We start from the raw sequence: 26,104 nt of genomic DNA, 5'->3' as shown, positions 1-26,104 counted from the left end.
AGGGAAATTACTAAAGGATGTTGTTCCACCTTACTAAGCCAGAATTCAATTTTATCCATAATGAGAATAAAAATGATCAATTGTGTGAGGAAAAGGTCAAGTGCTTTGTGAATGGAATAAAAACACAGGATATTTCAAGAAATCTTAAGTGACATCATCATATTGTTCATATTTTCTTTTAATAAAGATACATGTCAGACCGAATCACAGGTGTCAAGTAACTAAGTCAAAATAATTTGTTACTTTACTTAAGTATAAATTTTAGGGTATATATATATATATATATATATTTGAGTAGAAGTAGTACTATTTCAGCCTACTTTTTACTTTTACGCCTTACAGTTTATGTCATTGTTTTGATACTTAATTGGCTTAAACCTTTTTTACAGGAAATCAGATCCCATTTATGCTTGCACTTTTATTCCTTATCCACACTGACTAATCGAATGCTGGAAAATTTAATTTTGACCAATCTGTTTCTTTAAGGTGATATTTTAGTGATGCAATGTAATGACAAATTTGATGTTGTTTTGAGAAATTTGGCAAAAGACAAAAAAAAGTTGTGTCGTCATAGCGGTGCTTTTGTTCAATAAAATCCAGATTTCATTAATACTAATATAATAAAAAATCATGAAAAATGTGTTTACTGTCAATCACCCTGACAGTTTAGGAATATCAAAACAGTTATACGCCGGACAATTTGGAAAATAGTGTGGTGATGGAAATATTATCTGAATGAGTATGTGTGAACTGATGTTGATTATTTGTACAAACTTAGAAATGAACGCAAAATGAAAGCATAAGATGATGTTGTCCTGATAACTAGAAGGGAGAAAAATTGGTGTGAAAAAAATTGAAATAGACAACAGTATTTCATAGTCCACTATGATGACATGGAGCAAGGAATGAGACTTGATTGCTTTGGCAACAGTGCCATCTAACAGCAGCATATAATACATGCAATAAGTGTGAGCCTGCAAGAGTGAATAGAGCTAACTTGATGAGCTGTCCACTTGCAAAGGCGCTCCAAAACCATGTGACTGCAAATCTCCTCTTTAAATCCCCACTGAAGAATGATGTCATGTCTCCAGTGCTTTGGAAATTGTGTTTAACGTTCCTATGACCGGTAGGCTACCTTTCAGTCTGATCCCAGTTGGTATTCACAACTGCAATGTAGTTGTTCACTCGAATTGCTGGCAGGTGTGCTGACCACTATTTATCATTCGTTTGAATGTAGTAATTCCCCTAATATCATTTTCATTAAATGTTTGCTTTTGTTAACGTGAAGTTAATGTGTATTCTTTTCACATGAAAATAAATCACATTTGAGGGATGTTTATTTTAAACAAAGACTTTAGAAAGATAGCCAAATGCAATTACTGTAGCCACATTGCACCTTGTAGTCGAGTCCATCTGAACAGTTGAAGACCACACACTGAATTGCCAAAGCTTTAGCCAAGTCCTTCGTAGTCTCTGTTTTGCCTGTCCCTGCAGGTCCAGCTGGAGCTCCTCCCAAGTCCAACTGGAGGGCTCCCATTAGACACAAGTAGCAACGATCCTGCATGATAGTGCATGTAGGTAAGTGTAAAAAGGAAAGGAAACAGAAAAAATATATGGCAAAATCAATTATGTTCATTAAACCCAAGCCTAAAAAGCAGTGGATCCAGATCTTGTTTCACAACATTGATCAGTGAAGCTGAAAGGAAATGAACCCCATGCAGATATGGAGACAACCAACTCCACAGACAAAGTCAGCTGCAAGATTGGATTAAAGCTGGAATCAAAACATTCCTTCCTTCTGCCTCATCCACCACGCAGGTTAGAGATAAGGATGCAGACGAACACTAGGGGAAGTTTATCTTTTCTCTGAAATATTGTTTTCATGTTGTAAAATGTGGTTGTTATTGTCATGTCGAGATTGCCATGTACACTGCATTTAATTATGCTAATGCTTAACAAGGCCATGTCCACACGAAAATTCAGACGCATTAAACATGGAATCATTTCAAGAAACAAACGGGTGTATCCGCACGAAAAAGCTGAAGCTCTGCAGTATACATGTCAGGCCTATGTGGTAACGCTGCCACGGGAATTCACCAAAAACAGAGATTAAGAAGCTGTGCCATGTGAACATAGTCACAAAATTGGCGGTGAATGCAAATCGAGGAAAAAAAGGAGATATTTGTGTGAAGGTTTTGTTGGGAAAAACCCTATCATGCTCATGGGGTTTCTGCAGTGTGAATATAAGACAGCAATCCACCATTGTTGTTGTTAATGTTGGCTGTGTTTGCACACGGTCATGCGAGAACTGGGACAACTGCATCATCCTGTCAGCATCTATGTATGCGTTGTACACGTGCAATGGCGAGGGCAGCGTTTTAAGACTTGTCCACTCCGGAATCCAGTTTAAAAAATATTCGCTTTCAGGCTCCCAAAATGCCAGCTCATGTCTAGGAAAGTTAACGATTAAAACAAAACACAATTTGTGGACACACTGGAATTCATTTCTATGTGGAATGTTCCTTATACATTTCTGACCTCAATTTAGAACAACGTGATGGTACAATGCTTGCAGTTAAGCCATTTTAACGACTTAACTTGTATTTTATCATTATTTAAGCTTGGCCATTTTAACATGTCCATAGACACTGTGGAGTAATTTACGTGCTCAACAGACTAACAGATCTCCTGTATCTGCCCTTCACCTTGTGCATCTATTCCTATGTATTATGTATGTATGCATTATATAGCCCATGTTACCGTAAGTGGAGTGATGACCAGCCTAGGACAGGCTCCTAGGTACTCGTAGCCATAAATGTAAGTGGATAGGGCCATGCAGGCTATACAGTTGTCCAGGTCAAGATCCCAGTAGTAGCGTAATTGTCTCTGCCATTCAAAGTTACTCCTGCAGTCCACCTAAGAAAGAAAGGCTCAAGTTAGCGCGCCACCTCAGGAATGAAAGGAGCCACAGACCAAAGTGAAATGTGCCTTAAGCCAAATCTAAAAAGTAAGATGCTTGGCCGTATGTGTGTGTGTGTGTGTGCATCTGCCACAGTACTCCACCTTCTGTCCGACTAAATCTGTCACAATATCACGGGCATGCACATCAATGGTGATAAGGGCAGTGATGATGTTGCGGTGTAAAGCCGGTAGTTTGCCTCTGACCAAAGCTGCGAGAGCATTTAACCTCTGAAAAATACAAGAATTCTCAATACTGGATGAGTAGATTTTGTCTTCAATTTATTAAATAATCAGGAAAAAGTAATTCAGTATAGTTTACATCAAAGTTGGTGTATTCAAATTTCTGCAAGGCAGCAAAGTGGTCATGATTTCCCTCCAAACAAGCTTCCATATCCCTGCACCACATCATCTGCGAAATAGTCAACACCACCTGATGGAAGAAAAGAAAAAGAAAAAACGTTTGCTAAGAAATGAAAGGCAGTAAAGGATGACAAGGACAGAGGAGTGCATTGCCATTGCCAAGGACACACACTGATACGCTCGAGATAAATATTGGGCATGCAGTAAATAAGTGTCAGAGAGCGTGGGCTCTGCAAATCATGGGGTACCCAAGTTAAATACTGTAGAGGATACACCAAAGAGGACTACAGGAATAGAGGAAAGTGAACAACCACAGAAAACAAAGCTTCATAATTCAGATAAAAGACTAAAACGCCACATTTGGAGGATTACTAGGGTGACCATATGTCCCGATTTGCGCGGGACTTTCCCGCATTTTAATGATTTTTGATGCGTCTCGCAAATTGATTCGCTGTCACGCATGTCTGATCGGGAGGCACCAATTTTTAAATGTGCGTCTAAAATCGCCTGTGTGCTGAGAGCAGACAACACACAGTGGAGGCTATTATGGGGGCGGGTCTCGGGCTGTGTGTGTGTGGTGGGGTATGGTGTTCAGGCGGGTGTGACTGTTTGCGTGCGAGACTGTGAGAGGCAGGGCTATGCTGTCAATCAAACAGGCGGGCGCACATGCAGGCAATAGTTGTTTATAAAGATACGCCTACAAAAACAAGCATTTTAGCGACGCGTTCCATTAATTTGTGATGAATTAATTAAAATGGAGGACTCTAAGGAAAGTAAGAAGACTGCAAAGAAAATGTCAACATGTCCGTAGGTGAAGCCAGTGAAAGACGAGTCAGATAAAGCTTTCTGTGTGAACTTTGTGGCTCCTGTTGTTGTTATGGAGAAAAGTGAAAGACTTGAGTTGTGATGGACATAATCGAAAGTGTTTCATCAGTGCTTTCCTTGCTTCTGGAAGTGCTATGGTGGACACATTTGTTTACAACTGAATTGATTGTAGTTGCAGTATTGTAACCCGAGTATTGATATACTTCTTGTTTTATTTTCGTTTTATGCTGTGGCTGTTTGATTTGAAAATAATTTGAATTGCAGTAGTTGTAGTAGCCTGTCTTTGTTTGGATTGTCTTTGTTACTGTAGTAAATTGTTACTGCACTTCATCCTCCACATGTTGACTTGAGATTTGACAAGGTTTTATTGTGTGTGTGACTATTGTTAAAGTGCATCTACCTCAAGATATGATGAGACCGACTAATTTCAGCCTTTATTGTGAGCTCCTATTCAATTGATATTAATGTCTCAGAGATTTTTACAAGCAGTTTGTGTTGTATTTTTGTAACTGCAGATAATTTCAACTGCAATTCTGTGTTCTGCGTTTTTATTTGTAGATCTATTATTGTTATTTTGTTCCAGTTTATTATATTATATGTAACTGAACAGTTGACAAGCTGTGTCATATGCATTTTTGGTGTCCGTCGCGAGCGTCAGCTACGTCCCACATTTTCCCCCACCAGCATACTCCCTGTCCCACATCTGCTGAGTTTGGATCTGGTCACTCTAAGTACTAACAATCGGTCACTTTTTTTCACATCAAGATGCTTGATCAATGTCTGACTTTTCTGAAGGCCACAGTGAGCTGGCTCCAGTTTGGGTATAAAAAAAGTGTAATAATGGAAACACTGTAACTATAAGAGCAGTTTGTGTGACAGTGTGTGCGTATTTACCTGAGAAGGATACCCAGACACTACCCATTCCTCCCTTGATGTTACTTGGTAGTCAGCTATGGACGCCTTGCTGAGGTGTCGCAGTGAGTTGAACATGGCCTCTTCTACCTTGCAAAGCCAATCTTCCACATTGCCTCTTGCCTTCAGACCTTTTGTTAAACCCACCTGCACTTGCACACAAAAGAACCAGATCAACAGGTACAACAGTGATGTATCAGACCTTTCCATTTTATACAGCACATACTTGCTTGAGGTGTTCAAAGGGTTACACGGGTGATGCCCCTGGTAATCAATACACACTGTCTGACATAGTGCAATGTGGACCTGGTAAATTGCCTTCTGACTACAGTGCCGTGAAAATGTATTTACTCTCAAATTCTTATTTTCTTGCATAGTTTCCCCACTGTAATGTTTCAAGATCACCAAATAAATGTAAATATCAAATACAGATAACCCAAATAAACAAAATGCAGTTTAGAATGGTGATTTTATCAAGTAAACACAATATTCAAAGCTATCTGTGTGGAAAATGTACTTGATCCCCAATCCTAATAACCGGAGATGGGCATTCTGTCCAAGGGACGGAACAGTCCGTTTGTCGCAGACGCCCATTTTGTGCACGGACGGCGCAGGATGAGAAGTTTTTTAAAAAGGACGGACTAAGCATCGATAGAAGTGGGTTGTCATTCGTTCCTCTATTCGCCCCTAACCGGGTCAAGTACAGACTGAACGTGTTTTGTTGGGTTAAAAAGCATGACCAATGCATGTTCTCTTCTACAGAGCCGTCTTGATTAATTGCCTGCACTTGCACAACGCTTTTCATGTAGTCACATTCCACATGAATATTTTGCCCTCTTGTGGTTCAACACATGTAATACCATGGATAATGCTACAGGAGTCAAGGACGCCATTTCACTGACTGACAGAAACACGCCCAGTCCATCCGTCTTGTCGCCCAGCTCATCCGTACTGTGTGTGTAATCCGGGTTAGCAATTTTGTTTTGTTAAGTAACTGTTCACATTTAGTACCTTATCCCTTTGCATGCGAAGTATGTCCTTGTGTGGGCTATCTTTAGACCGTAAAAATCTCTAACACCATATACATTTAAACAATGCAGAAGTCGTAGTCTTTTTTAGTCTTATTTTGCAATAGGGCGGCACGGTGATCGACCGGTTAGCACGTCCGCCTCACAGTTCAGAGGTCGTGGGTTTGATCCCGGCCCCGGCCTCCCTGTGTGGAATTTGCATGTTCTCCCCGTGCCTGCGTGGGTTTTCTCCGGGTACTCTGGTTTCCTCCCACATTCCAAAAACATGCATGGCAGGTTAATTGAACACTCTAAATTGCCCCTAGATTGTGATTGTGAGTGCGAATGTTTCTTTGTCTCTGTGTGCTCTGCGATTGGCTGGCCACCGATTCAGTCAGATTGACAGAATGTAAGGACGGAAGCGCTTTGAAAGGCTGAGGATGGACGGGGTCGGAGGATGATTATTTTTATGAATAAGAGAGACGGACAGAAGGTCGCGGACTGAGGACGGACTGGTAAAAAAGGGTCAAGTGCCCAGCTCTGCTAATAACTGGTAGAGCAGCAGCAACGACTGAAATTAAGTATTTTCTGTAGCTGGCAATGAGTCTTTCACATCTCTGTGTAGATCTGTTAGCCCACTCTTTGCAGAATTGTGTTAATTCAGTAATACTGTATGGTTTACAAGCATGACCAGCCTTTTTATGGTCATGCCAAGGCATTTCAATCAGATTCCAAGCAGGAATTTGACTTGGATCGTTGGTGTGATGCAGAACCCAGGTGCGCCTCAGCTTGAGGTCACAAACTGGTGGCCGAACATTTCCCCTCAAGATTTCATGGTTCCATCAGCGAGTCATCCAGGTCCTGAAGTAGTATAGAAGCCTCCAGACCATCGCACTACCACCCCGTTTGACTGGAATGTCGTGTTATATTTACGCCAGATGTAACAAGACACATACCTCCCAAAAAAAGTTACAAATTTCATTTAAAAACTACTTTTTACATTTACTAGTGGTATCTCGGTCTATTGAAATTGGAACTTGGGAATTTGCTTGATGATCTTAAACATTAAAATCACTAAAACAGACTGATAGAGTTCAAGGCTTCAACGTAACCACAGCTGACCTTCTCTGCTTCGGGGGAAACCATATTCAAGATGTCCTTTGTGTAGACCTTCTCTTGTTCTCCAGGCTCCAGTGTAGCTGGACCGGTAGTTGACTGGTCAGACACCAAGGCAAACTCAAGGTGTGTAATTGCATCAAAACATTTTCTCAAGTGAGGTTGCACTGCCTGGGGGTTTCTTGTCTGAGCCAAAATCTTAAGCAGTTCATCATTGGATAAGAAGTAGAATCTGGAAAGAAGAGAGGAAACATTGCAAAGTAAGCAACATTCACGTCAGACGTTCTGGTAAATGGTAAATTGGTCATTTTAATGCATAAATCATAGTACATTAAGTACAAAGATGGAACATGGTATTATTAATTACAGTGTTATTTTTTTCTAACTAAAAAAAAATAAATCAAACAAAATGAGCATACCTGGGGAATATAACCCTCTTGGATTCTAAGTAGTCTTCAAGACACTTTTGTATCTTGTCCAACAGAACATTATTTTCTTGAAATGTTTCCAAAAGGTCTGTGTAGGATAATGTAAACTTTAAGGGTGTAACATTGTGAAAACGTAGATTTTTTACATGGGTACCGCTATTTTTTTTCCCATGTGTTAAGCTGTGGGTACCTACCAGGCTGTGTGGCCGCTTTGAGTGCATTGGGCATCTTTTTGACCTTAGTCATGATGGCCTTCCATGACTTGTCCACTTTGAGAAACATTTTGGACTCAGCAGGAAGCTGTCTCTTAATATCTGGGGCCAAGAAAATACTTTCTAAATACAACCAGTTTCGTTGGCACGTAAGCCACTCATCCTGTGCAGGAAGAGAAGGTACATATGAAGAGGTGCTCTTGTTTTGCAAATGGATTTGAAAATGTATCATTTTTCCTGTTAATGCAATGCAATGGATCATTCAAAGACCATAAATCACTGGCGTCAGGCGAAATTCTCGTAACACTTTTCAAGAGACCAAAAATGGCTAGATTGTTCAGCTACTTTGTATTAAGATTGCATCAGTGTCATAGAAAGCATTATTATTGTGTATTATAAATATATTGTATACGTATTATATAATAATAACATAAATTATATGAAATAATACAAAATATATATATATGTATTATATAATATATAAAATAATATTATATATTATATCATATATAATAAGTATGTATGTGCACGGAAAGATTAATATTTTCTAAGCTTCATGAAGACAGACAAAAAAAAAAGTACTGCTTTTGCTTCAGTTTTTCTCAAAGCCTTTACCAGAGTTTGGTTGAAGCGGGTCAGTCTCATCAGGAGTTTGTCCACCCTGGCTTTGATTGGAGCAACATAACGAGAAGATGCCGCTGTGCCCACATTGATAATGCTGTCATCCAGGAGTACCTCAACAAGAAAAAAAATAATACTAAAAAAAAATATCAAAACCATACAATATGTAATTTATCAAACAATGTGCGCTTCATGTTTACTTGGATATCATCTGTGCCTCCCAAGATGAAAACCTCTTTGGAGTCACCATGCTGCAAAAGAGTGAAAGTAGTGGTCCACCACACATCCTCCACCTGCAGCGTAATCAAAATGCAACTCATGTCAAGGGGACACTTTTCAGTGACCAATTAATCAAAAGCATAACCCCCAAAATATTCACTAATAAACACCATCACCTAAGCTGCAAACTGAAAGGGAATTAGAGCTTAAAAGTCAATAAGCGCCAAAAGAAGAAGAACGGTGACAAACATCTAAGAGGAAGAAAAAAAGACATGCATGAAGTCCTCTCTTCACCAACCTTATTAATGATCGTCTCCACTGATGCCTCGCCTGAAGCCTGTGCTGACACCTAAAAGTCAAAGAGTGTGCTTTTTCAGTCTGCATCAGTTATATCAAACATTGAAATATCAGTAGTAAAATACAGTAGCGGTATACACTTTTTATACAGTCTAGTCGGGATAGTTCAGATATCAAGATATAATGTAGATGTCCTATAACTGACTGAAAGATAAAACGTTGAACAATAAAGAGAAGTTAGTAGGGACCTCCTGAATCTCTGTGCCATAGGAGAAAACGTTGAATTCCTCCATAACAGCCACAGTGAGTTCCACACTCAATGAGCTCCCCACAACAGATTCCAGGGTCCTCCAGTGTTCTGGTTTCATACATGGGTTACGCATATCTGTGAGCACAGGCACCTGAACAGAAATCATCAATGGGAAGGAAGTACTCCATTATAAAAGAAGCCCATACGGTAATGATATAGTTTCATGAAATGGTTATTTACTACACACCCACCCTCTGTTTCATAAGTTCAACCTTTTCTTTAAGACATGGCACTACATTATTACGTGGCAAGCCTTTCTCCATTTGGTTGATATACTTGGTATACTTGTTGACTTGTGAATTTAACTGTTCCAGGTCCAGTTTGTCAAGCATGCTCTGAAGATGCAACCAACAGACAAATAAATGAAGATGAATTGAAATACAATTAAGTAGCATTTGACGTAGCTTATCCTCATCATGCTGCACGTTGTTTTGAGAGTGACTCACCTGCCGCCATCCCTCTTGTAATAAGTCCCATTCCACCAAAGAGTCCCAAAGAAGCCTCTTCAGCCTAAACTCTGCTTTTAATTCATCTAGGTCATCAAATTTGGTTACCTCCAACTAAATTCAAAACAGTATTCACAGGGAAACGATGGGATTGAGTTGGTTGCTTAGAATTTACTGACATGACTTGAGCAGTTATTAGACTCTATTATTCAGTGAGTGTCAAAGACATGTAATAGGGTTTATGCTTGAGCAAAACCAAAGTCGCCCAAACAAAACTAGTGAGACACATTTTAATTAATTATCTAATCCATCAATTTTGTGTTGGGCAAGCCGCAGCAAAAATGCTGTTCAGTTTAATTTCCAAAACCTTTAATGGAAGTTAATTTGCTGCAGACTGCTTTTAGTGAAGGCCAAACACTTTTTGTAATGGCAGACATGAACATTTACTCTGTGAAGTGGGACCATCTTTGTGATGCAAAAACTTCATTTAACCTAATAATTCAAAATGATCTAGGTAGTCATTGAGCATTAAGAAAAGTGATATACGAATTGGATGCAATATTATTATTAGTATATGTTTACCATAAATTAGAGTCTTGCCTATGATGCTAAATTGACCGAATAAAGAGGACAAGGCGCAGAGACACTAAAGGAGCATGTGGAAAAAAAGCCAGGGAAGCTAGGCAGCCAATTGGAGAGGAGACAGGAAAATAAGGTTCAAATCAAAAGGTGTACCAAGACGGAGCCTAAGGAAATTTCAAAGCCCAAGAGAAAAAAATTCAGGAAATGTTTAAAAGACAAACATTTGTCAAGTATTAAAAAACAATCATTAGATCAGAGGAAAAAATAAATGACTATTTTCAGATGTTGTCCTTAATGAGCGCATTACCTTGAATTGTTTCTGGTAAGAAGTATATGCTGAGGCCTCGGCTTGCAGCTCATCTATAGAAATCTGAAGCTCCCCAAGCAGAAGACGCACTTGGGGAAGATCAGCAGTGACTTCGAGGATTTGTGGATCCTACATGCACATCCATGACATAAACGCATCAGGAAATCCTATCCCAACTTGGCAACCAACTCATAGAAACTTTACTCTTGTTTATAGAATTTAAGACAATCTGTAATTTCTCACTATACCTGTGATTTTTCCTTGATTTTCTTGACTTTTTGGTTCAAATTTTTTATGTCCACCTGCAAAGACTTGGAAAACTTGTCCATCATTTTGTACCTGTCAAACATTGCATCATTGATCATGTTGTGTAATGAGTTCATGTAAGGCTCCATGGAGGCAAAGGCCACATCGTCAGCTGTGACGGGAAGTGAGGACATGTTGATCAGATTGTACATCTGACACACCGTCTCCTGTTCCTGCTCCAGCACTTTCATCTGCGTCCAGAAAAAGTAAAGCATATGACAAGAGAGCTCTTTAAGTTTCTATTTTCCGGTGAGACATGAATTAACATTTACACATGAACAAATCTTACCCTATCAGGTATCTCATCTAGGAAAGTGAGGTAGCTGGCTAACTCGGTTGTAGTAGTGGGGCTGAGTTCTAGCTTAAATTGAGCTTCACCAGCTTCCGCCATGACAGCTTTGAGCTTCCGCTTAGCCTGCTGTGTCAGTATCTCATTAATGACCTATAAAAGAGAGCAGAAAGTTACTATTCCGCCATTGCCCTATTCACCCACAGTTAAAGGAGTATTGTACGCTTGCATGGGCACTTTCCTTGTGTTTGCGTGCTCAGTGTGATTGTGCACCGATCTGACCTTGAGACAGCGGAGGGGGGAAGAGATGAGTTTCTCTTTCATCTCGGTTTTGTCCACAAGGAGGAGGCCAAGATGTCTCTGTGGCTGGAGAGCAACAGCTTCTTCATGTTCATTGTGGTACAAGTCCAGCGATGTTCTGAAAAACTCCAAACCTTTTGGGAAATAACGATATCCAAACATTACGATACAATATTATCACGATGTGAACCTCATGATACGATAATTATCACGATATTGAGGGGTGGTTAGTGAGCTCATGATATCTTATTAAAAAAAACTTATGATATTGGAAAAAAAAAAAAAAAAAAACTCAACAAAGCTTGTGTTTTTGACATAATAACAGCAGCGACAAAACAAAATGAAATAGTCTTGGCCAGTTGTCAGGTGCTCCTTTTCGCTCAGCAAAGTATCATTGTCTATGTAGCTCTCAATGCTGAACCGGGCAAATGGTAATGTTTTGTTTTTGACAGAGATATGCTGCTTTTGATATCGTGAGATGAGATGACAATATTGTGGCAGTTTTAATATTGCAATATCACAAACTTTTTGTTACGTTACATCAATACAAACCTGTTCAACAAAGTATAGTGAACAGTAAAAGAAAGTCTTGAAAAGGTCTGAGCCTAAGATTTAAACTTCTCAACGTGTGTCAGGCTCCAGCATTAATCACTTCTTATGACAACGGATAATCATGTACTATATCGTCACTGTCCTGTGAAAAACACTTACAGGTATGTCCAATTTGAAATGTTTTTAATTTCCACGTTAATGCGATGTCTGTAATGCGGAACCAACATTTATGTAAAAATAAGAAAATTGAAAAAAAATGGATGCAAGTGTTTTTCACAGGACAGCAACGATTTATAGGAAGGCCGTACCGTGATCTTGCTGTCGAAGAGCATTTAAATCTAGACTTTCGTTCTCCTTGTAAAACAGCTGAAAACGCTCAAACATGCGTGAGCACACTTGTGCAGCTTCAAATGTGAACTGCAGTGACTCCTGCGGGGAAAACACACACATTGTGTCATCTGGAGTGTTAATTCCAACAGGAACTAATGGCAAGTGGAACTGACCTTGATTTTTTGACAGATACTTTGAATGTATCCATCGTTTTCAATGACCGATTCCAAACTGGGAGCATCTCTATACTGGCTCTTAAAGTTATCACACACAAATTAAATTACAGACTTGTATCTATCATACATACAAAATAGAGACAGTGTAATTACAGCTAATAAACACAGCGAGTGTTATTTGTCTACCTGAAAAGACTCGTGACTTAACAGTAAAATGAAATCTGGATCAGCTGTTAGTGTTTCAACGGACAACACGGTCTTCTGGAACTTCCCAATGATCTCTGCAACAGTCTCCTATTGGAAAAATGAAAAAAAAAATACATTTGCTGTGCTAAGTTTGGTTTAGTTTCAACTGGTATCAAAAGGTTGCTGAAGCAATCTTTCTTTAACCTGAAAGTTCTGCTCAGAGGGTCTGTAGGACAGGGCGGTTGTGTCTAGCACAAGTTCACTCATCAACATTGGTTTACTCTGGGAAGATTCTGACTCCGTGGCCTGTTAAGACACGCATGTAGCAAACCTTTTACTAAGGTATGTAGAATAAAAAATAGAAGAAGTCGTGGTACAGAGGCAACGGCCTACCTTTCGATCCACCTTTTCCTCAGTCGGGTTGGCGTCAGTCTCCAGCTGCTGGCCCCAGGTTTGAATGATATCATGGCTGGGGGTTTGACTAACCTGCTCTTTGAACGCAGCCAGAAGCTTGTCCACTGCGCTCACAAACAATGTGTGCAGGGTGTTGACCACCAAATAGTCAACAAGTCGGATGAAGCTGTGTGGGTGTGAGATGCAGGAGGGAGCGACTGAGTTCATGCGAAACATTTACGGGAAACAAAATCGAGAAACAAGAAAGCCTACCAGTTCAGGCGGTGACAGAAGAAGCCCTTGTTAATCCCCAATAGAATTTGGATTTCACTCAGCTTGTCGCTATCTGTAACAAACAGATAAATGGCTAAAAGAACATCTCTATTAATTTGGGCACAAAAATGTCAAGACAATAAAAATGCACACACGATCTGACAGGAAGCTGCTACAGGAACACAGTGTCACTTCCTTTACCAGGTCTTGGAAGTTTTGCAGGTCACTCAGTGCCTAATTAAAGCAAACAATTAAGGTCGAAGATAATGTGAAAGACAACAAAAAATGATATTAGTCACCTGAAGGGAAATCAACCCAGACATATTTTTTTCAAGAATATGTTCCCAGCAGTCCCACTCGTTGGAACACGGCATTCTGATTAATATTGGGTTTGAGGAATATGAGTTAAGCAGCAAATTCCACCCCGTTTTTAGCCATCTCAGTGGGCGGCCATTTTGTCACTTCTGTCGACTGAAAATGACATCACGACTATTCAGGGCTCAGGTAACGACCAATCATGGCTGAGCTTCGGAAAACAGGTGATCTGTGATTGGTTGTTGCCTGAGCCCTGAGGCACTGTGATGTCATTTTTAGTCAACAGAAGTGACAAAATGGCTGCCCCCTGAGATGGCAAAAACAGGTGGATTAACTCTTATTCCACAAACACAATATTTATCAGAATGCCTTATTTCAACTAGTGGGCTTGCATCGAACATAACCTTGAAAAAAATGTTTGGTTTGACTTCCTATTTAAAGATTTCAACATTGGTGTTTTTAGGAAAAAAGCAATTGTACCTCTTCTACTTGTGTGTTCTGAGCTTCATGAAATTCCTGCAGAGTATAGGTGTACTTTGTCTCAATATGACACAAGTTGGTTGTTCTGATTTGATAACACATTTTCCAAACATCTGACAGTGCTGTGCTTAGATCCTGAAGAGACACAGGACAAAGTTTCACTATATTATTTAAAACCAGTCCAAAGAGAATACATTTCTAAACATCTTGGAATAGAGTGACAAGATTGATGGTTTCCTGAATAGATTTGTCATACATTGTGATCTGATGTTCATGTAAGCCAAAGCAATTGACAAATACAATGTGTAAAAAATTAGGTAGTTTTTTTCTGGTTTATCTTTCATAGAGCTAGTGGAAAAGCTTGTTTAAAAATTATGATCAATTTCTTAAAGTGGAAGTCAACCGGAAAATTGTCTTTACAATATTAGGTTCTATGCAGCCCCACTAGTCGAAACATGGCCTTCTGATTATTTTTACGTTTGTGGAATATGAGTTAAGCAGTAAAATGCACCCATATTTGTCCATCAACTGAAAATGACATCACCAATACTCAGGGCTCAGATAACGTCCAATCATGGTTCAGCTTCAGAAAACAGGTGCGCCGTGATGAGTCGTAACCAGAGCCCTGTGCAACTGTGATGTCATTTTCAGTCTCCAGAAAGTGGCAAAATGGCCGCCCCCTCAGATGGCTTAAAATGGGTGGATTTCACTGCTTAACTCATATTCCACAAACACAGTATTAATCAGAATGCAATGTTTAATCTAGTGAAGTCAAATGACATATTGTCAAGAAAATGTTTGGGTTGACTTTTCTACGGCTACATTATGCCGCCGTCTCTGTGTGAACTATACCTTTGCTGCTGTAACGATAAAAATTTCCCCACTGTGTGATCAATAAAGGCCTTCTTATTCTTATCCTTATTTCCCTTCAAGTCTTTGCAATGACTGAAACCTTGACAACTTGATGCAATTCTTGCCCTAAGATACTCTGAAAGTTTTTTTTTTTTTTTTTTTTTTACCTATGCATGGCTTACATAAGCCTGCTCTTCTTCATCAGAGTAAACTTTAAACATTTGTGGGTTTTTTATCAGTCTAAGTAGCTGGCGTCCACAATGTGAATCTCACGCCATGTATGGTAAAACTTGACTCAAATTAGCTTTGATTTTATGGCATAAACTCAAGGGTTCATTTACTTTTTCCACAAGAAAAATGGGATTTGTTTTTGTTGCCGTCATTTTCTCAATTCAACTCACCTTTATTTATATAGCGCTTTTTCAACAGCTGCAGCTGTGACAAAGCACTTTACAGAACACGAGATGAAACATTAACAATAATACAAACATAATAAACCAAATACTCAAATCACTATTTATGACAAATGTATTCATCAAGAGCCATTAAATTAAAAAAGGATCACATTATTTTTCTTGCTACTGAATTTTCCCAGCCAGCTAGGCAGAGAAGAGAGATTTTCTCAACTTACCGGATTGATCAAGAACAAATTCTCTTTGAGAGCCTCTTGAGCCACGTGTATCTTCTTGGCACATACTTTTTTATGCCAGATATAGAAAGGTTTGAATAATTTGAAGCGAGCAAAGAAGGGGATGAGAACCAGCTTGCGGTGGAGTTGATATTCCTCTTCAAACCGCTCAAGGCTTACAAAGTCAAAGGTTTCCCGACAAGTCGACAATACGCCGTCTTTGCTAACCATCGTGTAGTCATCTTTGCTGTGCTCAAAAATTCGGACTTCAGAGGGTGTTTCCAGGTTTGCGTCGTTCTTAAGGGAAAAAGGTCTTTTTGTAGGATAAGAGACTGATGCTTCATTTAGGGAGGGCTGATGCTAGAAGAGTGAAGAGAACACATACATTTCCCTCTGTTATTATTGGCACCCCTGGTTAACTTGTGTTATTTAGCTTCTAATAAATTTAGCTTTTTTCTAAATAATATAAGACCCCCAAAAAAGTAGCAAACCCTGGCATTTCTTATGGGCTCTGATATGGAATTTGCCATTAGTAGTAGTATTGCAGCTATTAACAGGCAGGATGATTCCTTTGTGTAAAGGAAGTTGCCAACACTGGGACAGGTGTGTGAAGTTTTACCTTAAACCTCATTTCTGCCACCCTGTAGTGATGAAAGCAAACCAGGAAATATTTTCTCACACAATTCATTGTTGCGAAAGCTCACAGTGTAGTTGCAGCAACATCAGCCAGTGCAAAAGGCCAAGGTGGACCAATGCCAAATCTACTACTCTTACTCTGATGCGGAAATTTTGAGGGATCTCTGTCACAAGTGGTTCATGTGATTGTTTATCATCTTCTACCTCACACTGACCTTGGTGCGAGTTTGCAGTGGAGGCAGTTTTACATGCGTTGGCACGCTGCGCCTCTGCGGTGGCTCCTTTTCTTGCGATAACGGCGCCTGAGTATGCCAGCCTGGGAAATACCTCTTTTCTTGGGATCTTAGGTGCTCTTCAACTGGCAATTTCCGTTTAAAACGTCTCTTCAAAAGAGCCTAGATTATGGGAAAGAAGAAAAAAAAAGACATCAGCAAACAATAATATGCATAACAACAGCAAGACTGAGACAGGACCAACATAAAATTTAAATCAATCCATCTCTGTGCTGCTTATCCTCCCTAGAGTCATGGGTAAACTGGAGTTTCTCCCGGATGACTTTGGGCAAGGGGCGGGACACATCATGGACTGGTTGCCAGACCATCATGGGGCACAATTTACAGTCATATTCATACCCATGGACAATTTAGACTAGAGTCTTCAATTAATCTTCATGCATGTTTTTAAAATATGGGAGGAAAGCAAAGAGAGCCCAGATTTGAATCCGCAACCTCTGAGGCAGATGTGCAAACCACTCGGGCCACCATGCCTCCATAAACATTACAATCATTGAAATGAATGAAATGGAATCAATGCTCAGTGGAAATGTTAATCTAGTTTCAGTTGACTCATTATATCTGCTTGCTCATACCTGTGTGCCTTTATCATGGAGTGGAGGTAACATGATGGGGCTTTGCTGCTGTGGGAGCTCAAGCTCTGGAATAAGATGTCAAGTGGGCATGAGATATATTATTGATGCTTAGTGTCAGAATCAGAAAATACTGAAATCCTACTTGTTTGTCATGTAATCACAGTCAAGACAAGCAACATGACACTAAAAGCACAGTTTAAAAAAACCCACTTGTACTCTCATTAAGTACACATACAGTATGTGCAATATGAGTAGGTTGCTGTATTGGGGGAAAAACGCTATAATCATCTATTTTTTTGTTGTTGCATTCATTAAGCAATATGTTATTGTGGACATTTTACATAGGGGGTATGCCGATATGCTAACCCTGAACCAAATAACCACACTGTGCAAATGTATACCTTTCTGCTAGGGTCGAAATTGAAATTTACTGTCTTTGAAAAAGCCTAACTATAAACACAGTTCTGAATCTATAGTAAATGCACATGTGCATCCAATAAAGACTTCGGTGTGTTACCCATGCAATCATCCTCCCCGCTATGTCCAGACGAGGAACATTTTGATGTAGATGCCATCTTCGGTAAAAAGTCCTAACGCAATACTGACTGATTGCAGGATAGCATTATGTAACTCACATAGCTCTTTGTTTTCAATTCATAATTAATCCACCACGTCGCAAATGTTGTGCAATATCAAAATTGTGCACACAAGTGTTGGATTGCGCATACGTCAGAGTTGCACATAACACTGACATCAGTCATGGAATGCTACACGCGCAGATAACACGCCAGTGACCTAAAACAAAAGAAAGTTACGCGGACGCTGGCGAGTGGAAGCCTCTGACGACTGTGGCCGAATTTAGCTTTCCACTGCGTAGTTGAAGCCAAGCAACGGTTTCAGTTTATTTGTTTATTTTTTATATGAGTTAATGCCTGCATGTGAAGAGTCGCAGTTTGGAATATTCAAAATGCGTTATTTATGATTTGTTGTCATGGTGACATGAAAGTCACAAATAAAACGCTTCCACTAGAGAAAATGTCCATAGTCAAACATATAAACAAATATTTTTGCGGGGGACGCAAAGCTATATTGGCAAGGAGTTGGTGTTTTTTTTTTTTTTTTAAATTAAGAACTTAAAATAGTGTTCAACGATTTATTAATTTCAATGTCAATAAACATACGGCATACAAATGTACATTTAAATCACAAACTTATTGTGAGCACTGTTTATCGTACGTGGCATTATATAAGTAATCATGCCTACCTTTACATTCCAGAATACGTATATAACATCGTCAAGTATCGCGTCAGCGTTTTACCAGCAGCTCACGTTTCCAGTCTCCTGGCAACATAAGGTTTTCCCAACATGCATTGCAGACAAACAACCTTACAATGGCCGTAATAAATATATGAGCAAGAGACCCTTCCCAATCTTTGGCCACTTGTAAAGACATTTTGCCAAATGCATAAAATATACCCCCTCTCTGTACAGTACTTCGAGTTATGGTACTTATAGTTAAAAATAAATGAATACAGAAATAAAAATTACAGTAATTACAGCAAGTAATTTAATCCATTCCATCACATTGTCGGACAACCTTTTTACACCAGAAACTGGTGCAAGCCGAGGATGGGGAATATCTTGTTTTTTTTTCCATCATTAACTTCATATGTAAATAGCAACAAACATGGACGGGATTGTGTCAGCATCACTGCCACCATATTGGATGTGAGCGATCGGTGAAGATGCCTCATATTGCTGCTGGGAGTCTTTTTTTTTTATTTTTTACATCACATTATCTGGGGAGGCTGAAAGAAATAACAAGCCTATTTTGACAAAGTAAGGAATATGCAGTACTGATAACTGTTTTCAAATGAAGGGAGTAAAGGTATATAGTTGTCAGAAAAATAAATACTCAAGCACATATACAGTCGGAGGACCCCCTGCTATTCGCAGGGGATAGAAACCGGGACGACTTGTGAAGAGCAAAAATCTGCGTATAATTGATGGCCATTTAAATGTTTTTGATCCTCTTCGTCAACAAACTTGATCCAATCTCGATGAAATAAATAAAACTTCTTTCACCCATCCAAAAAGAGATACTGACCATTCTAAAATGAGGATTTCAGTGACATTATGAATGTGTTCATTTTGTCCATTGTTTAATTAGAACGTTTCTGAAAAAATTAATACAAAACATCAATTTAATACATGGAAATAAATACTGCAGATAAAAAGTCGCACTCACACAAAGAAATAACAGACCCAACAATGGCAACAACATTCGATACAAATAAACCAGTGCATCTTGTTTTCCACTGACACTATATTACTGTATATAAAATATTAGGTTTGTATAAAAACTAGCAGACTTGCTATTAAACAGATGTAAAGAACTAATAACACAACCTCAGCGCCATTTAGACACTTTTCCCTCTGAACTGTTTCATATTGCAAGCTTGAATGCCCGAAAATACATTTACAGTATGTATACAGACATGATAAACTTCATTAAAAACCACGTGAATTATAAATTGGTGTCTGTTGTGTTATCTATTACCCATTGATGTGCATATGTTGATGTTGTGTCAAGACATACTGCACATACTATTTGTGTAAGATTGGGATCAGGAGAAGAACAACATTTTTACTTCGGATCCAATAAATCTATCTAAAGTGTCGTTACTCATGCTTTGGCTCACAAAAGTATGTTTTTCTTTGCTTGGATGCCATAACTGTAATCTGTGGGAGGAACAGATAAAATCCGTTACTATTTGTACATAATCACATCAGAATCAAAAACAAGGACACACATGTAGGCCACCATTCATTCTTACCTGCACAATCACAGTATTCAAGAAGTAGTGGTGAGGCTAAGGTTTGAGTACCACACTATGACACCATGACTACCGTGTGCTTAACATTAGTTGTACCAAGAGGCGGAGCTACATGGTGGCCACCCTTCTCACTCTCTGCCCCATAACCTACCACCCACCCCACAAGGCTATATCTGGGGGAAATTTTGGATGTGTGATTTTTCTACAATTTTCACATGTATGCAGTATTCTTCCACCCCTTGATACTCTGCCACATGTTTTGGTTTTTTTTAAATATTGTCTGCAAATTAAAATACATGTGCAATTGATCTGAATGCAAACTCTAGAATGTCTTAAAGGGAACCCAAACTTTTTTTTTTTCAAGAATATGTTCTATGCAGGCCCACTAGCTGAAACAAGGTATTCTGATAAATATTGCGTTTGTGGAATGAGAGTTATTCCACCCGTTTTTAGCCATCTCTGGCCATTTTGTCACTTCTGTCAACTAATAAATGACATCACAGTGTCTCAGGGCTCAAGCAACGACCAATCACAGCTCACCTGTTTTCTGAAGCTGAGCCCTGATTGGTCATTATCTGACCACTGAGACACCGTGATGTTATTTTCAGTCGACAGAAGTGACAAAATGGCAGCCCTCTGAGATGGCTAAAAGCGGGTGGATTAACTCTCATTCCACAAACGCAATATCAATCAGAATGCCTTGTCTAAACTAGTGCGCCTGCACAGAACATATTCTGGAAAAAAAAAAGTATTTGGATTGACTTCCCTCTTTAAGGACATTCAATTCTTACGGTCGGCGTCAATCAAAATGATTACTTTCACACCACAGCAAGCAAACATGGCTGCAAAGGCCTTGTTTATCAGGCGCAGTCATGATTTCCTGAATTAAAATACACACATATACCACATTTGGACACACACTCATAATACAAGCAGGAACAAACCTTAACAAAAAGCATCATTAAGAATTGTGAAGAATATTGCGATTTTTGTGTCCCTCTGATTTTTAGATCATTTGGATGAATGAGCCTTGAAGTAGACTATAAAAAAAAGCAACTGCAAATAAAATGGCATTTTCTAGTGAATTAAGCACAGCAAAACATTGCTTTTAATTTTGATGTGTTCCTGCTTGATTAGGAGTGTGATGGGCATTGTTCTGGATGTGTGAGAATTTTTTTTATGAAACCCTTACTGTGGATGGTATCATAAAGAATGCTGCACGCACACACGCAAGGCCACCCTGACTGAAGTGTTGTGCCACCTTGGCCACCCCACTGAAAAATTTCTGGCTACACCCTTGATTGTACCTGTTGTGAAGCAGTAGTTGCACGTTGCTCAACATCAGTCAGTCGTCTCTGGAGGCGACTGGCCTTCTCTTGATATTCTGCGAGCTGTCTCTCATACTACACAAAGACAATACAACACACTACATTTACATGGAGACAATGGAAATTTGGTATCCTGCTCTTGGACCTCCTTCGATTGTATTTGTATAAGTGTACCCAGAGCGCATCCAGAAAATATTCACAGCATGAACTTTTTCCTCATTTTGTTGTTACAGCCTTATCCCAAAATGGAATTGATTTTTGTTCTCCCCCAAATCCTACATACAACACCCCATTAAGACAAAGTGAAATATTTTTTTTATAATATTCCTACAATTTATTAAAAATAAAAATAATAAGACTTCATATGTGCATAGGTATTCACAGCCTTTGCTCGGTACTTTTGTTGATACACTTTTGGGAGTAATTACAGCCTCAAATCTTTTTGAATATGATGCTATAAATTTGGCACAGCAGTCTTTGCAAAGGCAGTTTTGCCCATTCCTATTAGCAGCACCTCTCAAGCTCCATCAGGTTGGATGGGGAGCGTCGGTGCACAGCTATTTTCAGATCTCGCCAGAGAAATTCTGAAGCCTGAAGCCACTCCTTTGTTGCCTTGGCTGTGCGCTGTTATCCAGTTGGACGTCAAATATTCGCACCAGTCTGAGGTCCAAAGCACTCTGGAGCAAGTTTTCATCCAGGGTGTTGCATTACATTGCTGCATTCAACTTTCAGTAATGACTAGTTAGTCTCAGTTGCTACGGCTGAAAAACATCGCCACAGCATGACGCTGCCAACACCATGCTTGACTGTAGACATGGTATTGGTCCGGTAATGAGCGGTGCCTGGTTTCCTCCGAACATGACGCCTGGCATTCATGACCAAGAGTTAAATTTCTTCCATTTACATAAGATGGAGGTCAATGTCTTCATTGGAACCTTCAAAGTCCCAATTTTTTTTTTCTGTACCCTTCGCCAGATTTGTGACTCAGGACAATCCTGTTTTGGAGGTTTACAGAAAATACCTTTGACTTCATGCTTGGTGTGTGCTCTGACATGTACTGTCATGAGTGTGACCATATACACGGTAGACACGTAGGCCTATGTGCCTTTCCAAATCATGTCCAATCAACTGAATTTAGCACAGGTGGACTCTAATTAAGCTGTAGAAACCTCTCAAGGATGATCAGAGGAAACATGATGCACATGAGCCCAATTTTTTGGGCAAACGTTGTTGATAGTACATGTGGCCTTTTTTTTTTTTTTTTTTTTCCTAAATACATTAGCAAAAATTTCCCCAAAACTTTTTTCCATGTTGTCTTTCTCAGGTGTTGTGTGTAGAATTTTGAGGAACAAATGAATTTATTCAATTTTGGAATGTGGCTGTATCAACAAAATGTGCAAAAAGTGAAATGCTTGAATAGGGATTTCCCGATCACACTTTTTTGAAACCTGAGTTTGAGTTAAAGTCTTTGGTGTTAAGGATCTACCGATACAGATTTTCGATACGATACCTTGGCAATACATGAAAAAAAATAAATAAATACACATAAAAACGGTCTCAAATAATATAGAAATGTGTATATAGATAAAGATATATATGTTATGTAATTATATATACACTATTTATATTCATATGACATGGTTTAATCCACCAAATCAGTGCCAATTGCTTTTTTTGTTGCAATTGTAAGACTCAAAATAAAATTGAGTTCCATTTTCTTTTTCTATCTTTAAATTTGATGATACACATAGTGAACAAGTCAAAATGTGTATTGGTCAATCTCAGACAACCTATTTTAGGTCATTGTTTTTTTTGTACTAGAACTCTTCATATGTTTTTAGCATAATTAGCAAATACATGAATTATAGCCATGACATGTATACTAATTGAATGTTAACATTAAGCACAATACATACATATGGATGTGCTGGACGCTTCATAAAAACGTGTGTGTGTGTATATGGCTGTTACTGACATTCTGACTGCTACCCCCCAAACCCCCGGAAAAAAAAAAACAAAAAAAAAAACATGTTATTACTGCTCCATTTAACAAAACATTTATAGTTTTGGACTATTTGGTCGGACTAAATTTTCAGAGAACGTAGAAAAACAATCTTTTTGCCCCCATCCCTGATCATTTGAAAAGAGATCGGAACAGCGCCAGCTGTGAATACTTTCTGGATGCGTGTTATTCCTGAGGCCAGAGAGCATATCATACAACTAGTAAAATCTTGAAGATGGACCAACTTAAAAACCTACTGTGAAGTAATTTCAGACAATGGCAAATGAACTCTAAGTAATTAAACATTAGATAAAAAATGAAGAAATAACTCTCGCCGAAGATTACCAGAGATTACCGAACATTTGCATTTTCGTTCTTAAGTGCGTTGCTATGGGCCTAATTAGGAATCTGGGTGGGTGGTGTCATAAAAGTATGCTTAAAATAGTTTTAGCCATGGTTGACAGCAAAAAAAAATGAAAGTCATACATTACACTGTGTTTATCTCATTCACTGCCAGACATTTTGAGATGCCTCTTTTATCCGAACGTTTAAAAAAATTTGAAAAAAAAATAAATTCCTGGGATTGAATGGCTGGACTGTGAAAAAACAAGTAAATTCGTCAATGGCAGTGAGTGAGTTAAAGGCTATCCTAAGACGTGATACTCTTGACTCCAAATGAACATTATTTGTGTGTTGCACACACCTCTCCAATAATTTTGAGATTATTTCCGAGCTGGAGCTCTAACTCATGTGACCGCTGCTTGTGTTGATTCAGCTCCGCCCTGAAAGACAAAAGAAGCTGTCAAGACACCTCACAGAAGTACCTAAAAAAAATGACAGAAATACTTTCATTTTTACACGCAGCAAAATTAATGTTATTTATTATTTATTTATGGTTGGTAATACCCCTTGATACTGTAACTGTTCTCTTATTTGATGGCGATACGCATTAAGGTTGCATCCGATTGGTCAAAGTCAGGTAAAAGCATACAATTCCATATTCCAAGTATTAATTTATTGCACGCCATTGCAATATGCAATATCATGATTAAAAGTATTGTTTTTTTATATGTATATATTATAGAGCCCTAGATGTAACTACTAGAATCTATATTAGTAGTCAGGCCTCAATTCTACAGTTTTTGATTAAAGCGCCTGGCATGGAGAAGCTGTACTAAGATCCTTAAAATACTTCAATCATCAGTTCTTACTTCAGATTTTTCATTTTAATTTCAAAAGCTTGGGCCATGTTCTTTCCCTCGTCTTTCCAGCGCTGAATACTTTTGTTCTGTGCAGTGAGAAGGCGCATCAGATCAGCACTTGAGTTACGACTGCTCTCCTCCAGGTCACTCATCTGTGCACTGAGAGTCTTCTGTTTCAGGCTGTACTCTTGTTCCATCTGTGACACCTGGAAAAAGACAGCGCAGTAGTAGAAGTTGGGTACAAAATGTCATTATTCCCCTCAATTCAAGGGCATACTTTTTTTTGTAGCCCAGTGGTGTCCCAGCATCTACTTTTCAAACAGCCAACCTCCCACAATCGACGTGTCACCGTCGCAAACCCACACAGCTTTTCCAGCCTGCAGTAACTAATCGTACTAGCGGTGGCCGATATATATCATCTTCGATATTATCGTCAATGTTGCTTCCACAATCTGCAATTTTAAAATATAAACAAGAAATGTTGTTTACAAACACTGCATATCGATAATTGTTCTGTGAAGCAAGTGCAGATTTTCTTTTTTTTTTTTGTAGAATATCGTCAAGTTATCGTTAGTTTAAAAAAAAACCCGTTTTTTTTAAATGTACAAAACCAGAATATTGTCAGTTTTTCAAGCTCCTTTTTCTTAACAATATCGTGAGATTTTATACAGTATCGTAAGCGCTTTATATGTCGTCAAACCCTCCACAATATTGTGATAATTATTGTACAGTGAGGTTCACATCGTGACATTTGGATATTGTGACATCCCTAGTTCAAGGTGATTGATTTTTTTCCATTCTTCTTTTTTTTAAGTAACTTTTTGGAAAATGAGACTGATAGGGAGTATAGGCTGTGCTGTACACCAAGACAAAATATAGAATAATAACAACGCGCACACACATTCAAAAACACCTACACCCCTCGCGGTTGACTTGGGCCAGTCCACGGTCTACCAGTCGGCCATGATCAACTGGCCGCACTGGTGTTGTAACCTATGCGCCTTTTCTTTTTTTCCCCTTACTTGTTGTTTGGCCTTCTTTTGGACAAGCATGGAGGCCTTGCGCAGTTCATCCATTTCCCGGCGTATCTGAAAGTTCTCCTGCTGTAGTTGGAGTCGCTCGTCACTGATTTTGACACAGTCTTCTCTTGCTGCAGCCAAATAAGCCTTCAGCCGCTGCACTTCTTCCTGACTACGGGACAATTCTTCATTGTAGCTATAGATAGAAATATGGAATGATGTGGGAGAATAATTGGCCAGAGTTGTTGTACAACTACATTAGGGGTCACCAATGTAGTGCCTGTGGGCACCAGGTAGCCCCAAGGACCTCATGAGTAGCCCGCAGAGCTGTTCTAAAAAAAAAAAAACACTCGCCAGAGATGGGACAGTGTCATTTCCGAGAAATGTTGTAGAAGTGATCAATTGAAAACGTGAACACTGGCAGAGATTTACAGAAGAAAAAAGTGTTGCATACTGATATTTATCCGTCTCCTAATTATTGTGAGAGCTAATTAACATGATCAGTGTCTTCACGTAAATTAATACCAT

The 26,104-nt window shown here is 39.0% G+C and overlaps 2 protein-coding genes across 11 annotated transcripts in view; both read right to left on the bottom strand.

Moving 5' to 3' along the window:
* dnah6 (dynein, axonemal, heavy chain 6) overlaps positions 1-19,165 on the bottom strand; it is a 67,212-nt gene extending 48,047 nt beyond the window's left edge. The window contains exons 1-30 of one of the 3 annotated variants that reach the window (XM_086034276.1): positions 18,452-19,165; positions 17,188-17,252; positions 16,535-16,714; positions 15,687-16,043; positions 14,204-14,338; positions 13,564-13,642; positions 13,409-13,481; positions 13,136-13,322; positions 12,947-13,048; positions 12,743-12,850; positions 12,554-12,634; positions 12,359-12,479; positions 11,481-11,632; positions 11,199-11,351; positions 10,852-11,100; positions 10,604-10,732; positions 9,715-9,828; positions 9,460-9,603; positions 9,207-9,359; positions 8,960-9,010; positions 8,643-8,735; positions 8,437-8,556; positions 7,804-7,984; positions 7,601-7,697; positions 7,188-7,413; positions 5,041-5,205; positions 3,281-3,391; positions 3,064-3,189; positions 2,761-2,916; positions 1,397-1,558 (exon numbers count right to left, since the gene is read on the bottom strand). In XM_086034276.1, coding sequence (XP_085890402.1) covers positions 1,397-1,558; positions 2,761-2,916; positions 3,064-3,189; positions 3,281-3,391; positions 5,041-5,205; positions 7,188-7,413; positions 7,601-7,697; positions 7,804-7,984; positions 8,437-8,556; positions 8,643-8,735; positions 8,960-9,010; positions 9,207-9,359; positions 9,460-9,603; positions 9,715-9,828; positions 10,604-10,732; positions 10,852-11,100; positions 11,199-11,351; positions 11,481-11,632; positions 12,359-12,479; positions 12,554-12,634; positions 12,743-12,850; positions 12,947-13,048; positions 13,136-13,322; positions 13,409-13,481; positions 13,564-13,642; positions 14,204-14,338; positions 15,687-16,043; positions 16,535-16,714; positions 17,188-17,220 — 4,038 coding nt within the window. In that variant the 5' untranslated portion in view covers positions 17,221-17,252; positions 18,452-19,165. Of the gene's footprint in view, positions 1-1,396; positions 1,559-2,760; positions 2,917-3,063; positions 3,190-3,280; positions 3,392-5,040; positions 5,206-7,187; positions 7,414-7,600; positions 7,698-7,803; positions 7,985-8,436; positions 8,557-8,642; positions 8,736-8,959; positions 9,011-9,206; positions 9,360-9,459; positions 9,604-9,714; positions 9,829-10,603; positions 10,733-10,851; positions 11,101-11,198; positions 11,352-11,480; positions 11,633-12,358; positions 12,480-12,553; positions 12,635-12,742; positions 12,851-12,946; positions 13,049-13,135; positions 13,323-13,408; positions 13,482-13,563; positions 13,643-14,203; positions 14,339-15,686; positions 16,044-16,534; positions 16,715-17,187; positions 17,253-17,704; positions 18,035-18,451 lie in introns of those variants that run through there. The other 2 variants (XM_086034275.1, XM_086034277.1) reach the window with 2 other exon arrangements.
* Positions 19,166-19,329: 164 nt separating this feature from the next.
* Positions 19,330-26,104, bottom strand: part of sclt1 (sodium channel and clathrin linker 1) — a 32,750-nt gene continuing 25,975 nt past the window's right edge. For 7 of the 8 annotated variants that reach the window (XM_086034280.1, XM_086034286.1, XM_086034278.1 and 4 more), the window contains 5 exons: positions 25,580-25,772; positions 24,567-24,763; positions 24,059-24,137; positions 21,333-21,428; positions 19,330-19,930 (listed from right to left, as the gene is read on the bottom strand). In XM_086034280.1, coding sequence (XP_085890406.1) covers positions 19,871-19,930; positions 21,333-21,428; positions 24,059-24,137; positions 24,567-24,763; positions 25,580-25,772 — 625 coding nt within the window. In that variant the 3' untranslated portion in view covers positions 19,330-19,870. The remainder of the gene's footprint in view (positions 19,931-21,332; positions 21,429-24,058; positions 24,138-24,566; positions 24,764-25,579; positions 25,773-26,104) is intronic. The other variant, XM_086034281.1, reaches the window with a different exon arrangement.

This window comes from Filicampus tigris, chromosome 6, assembly GCF_054856515.1.
Source record: "Filicampus tigris isolate MCC_2025a chromosome 6, RoL_Ftig_1.0, whole genome shotgun sequence".
Taxonomy (NCBI): Eukaryota; Metazoa; Chordata; class Actinopteri; order Syngnathiformes; family Syngnathidae; genus Filicampus; species Filicampus tigris.
Note: the sequence above shows the minus strand (reverse complement) of the source record. Positions and strands in the feature narration are given on the sequence as shown.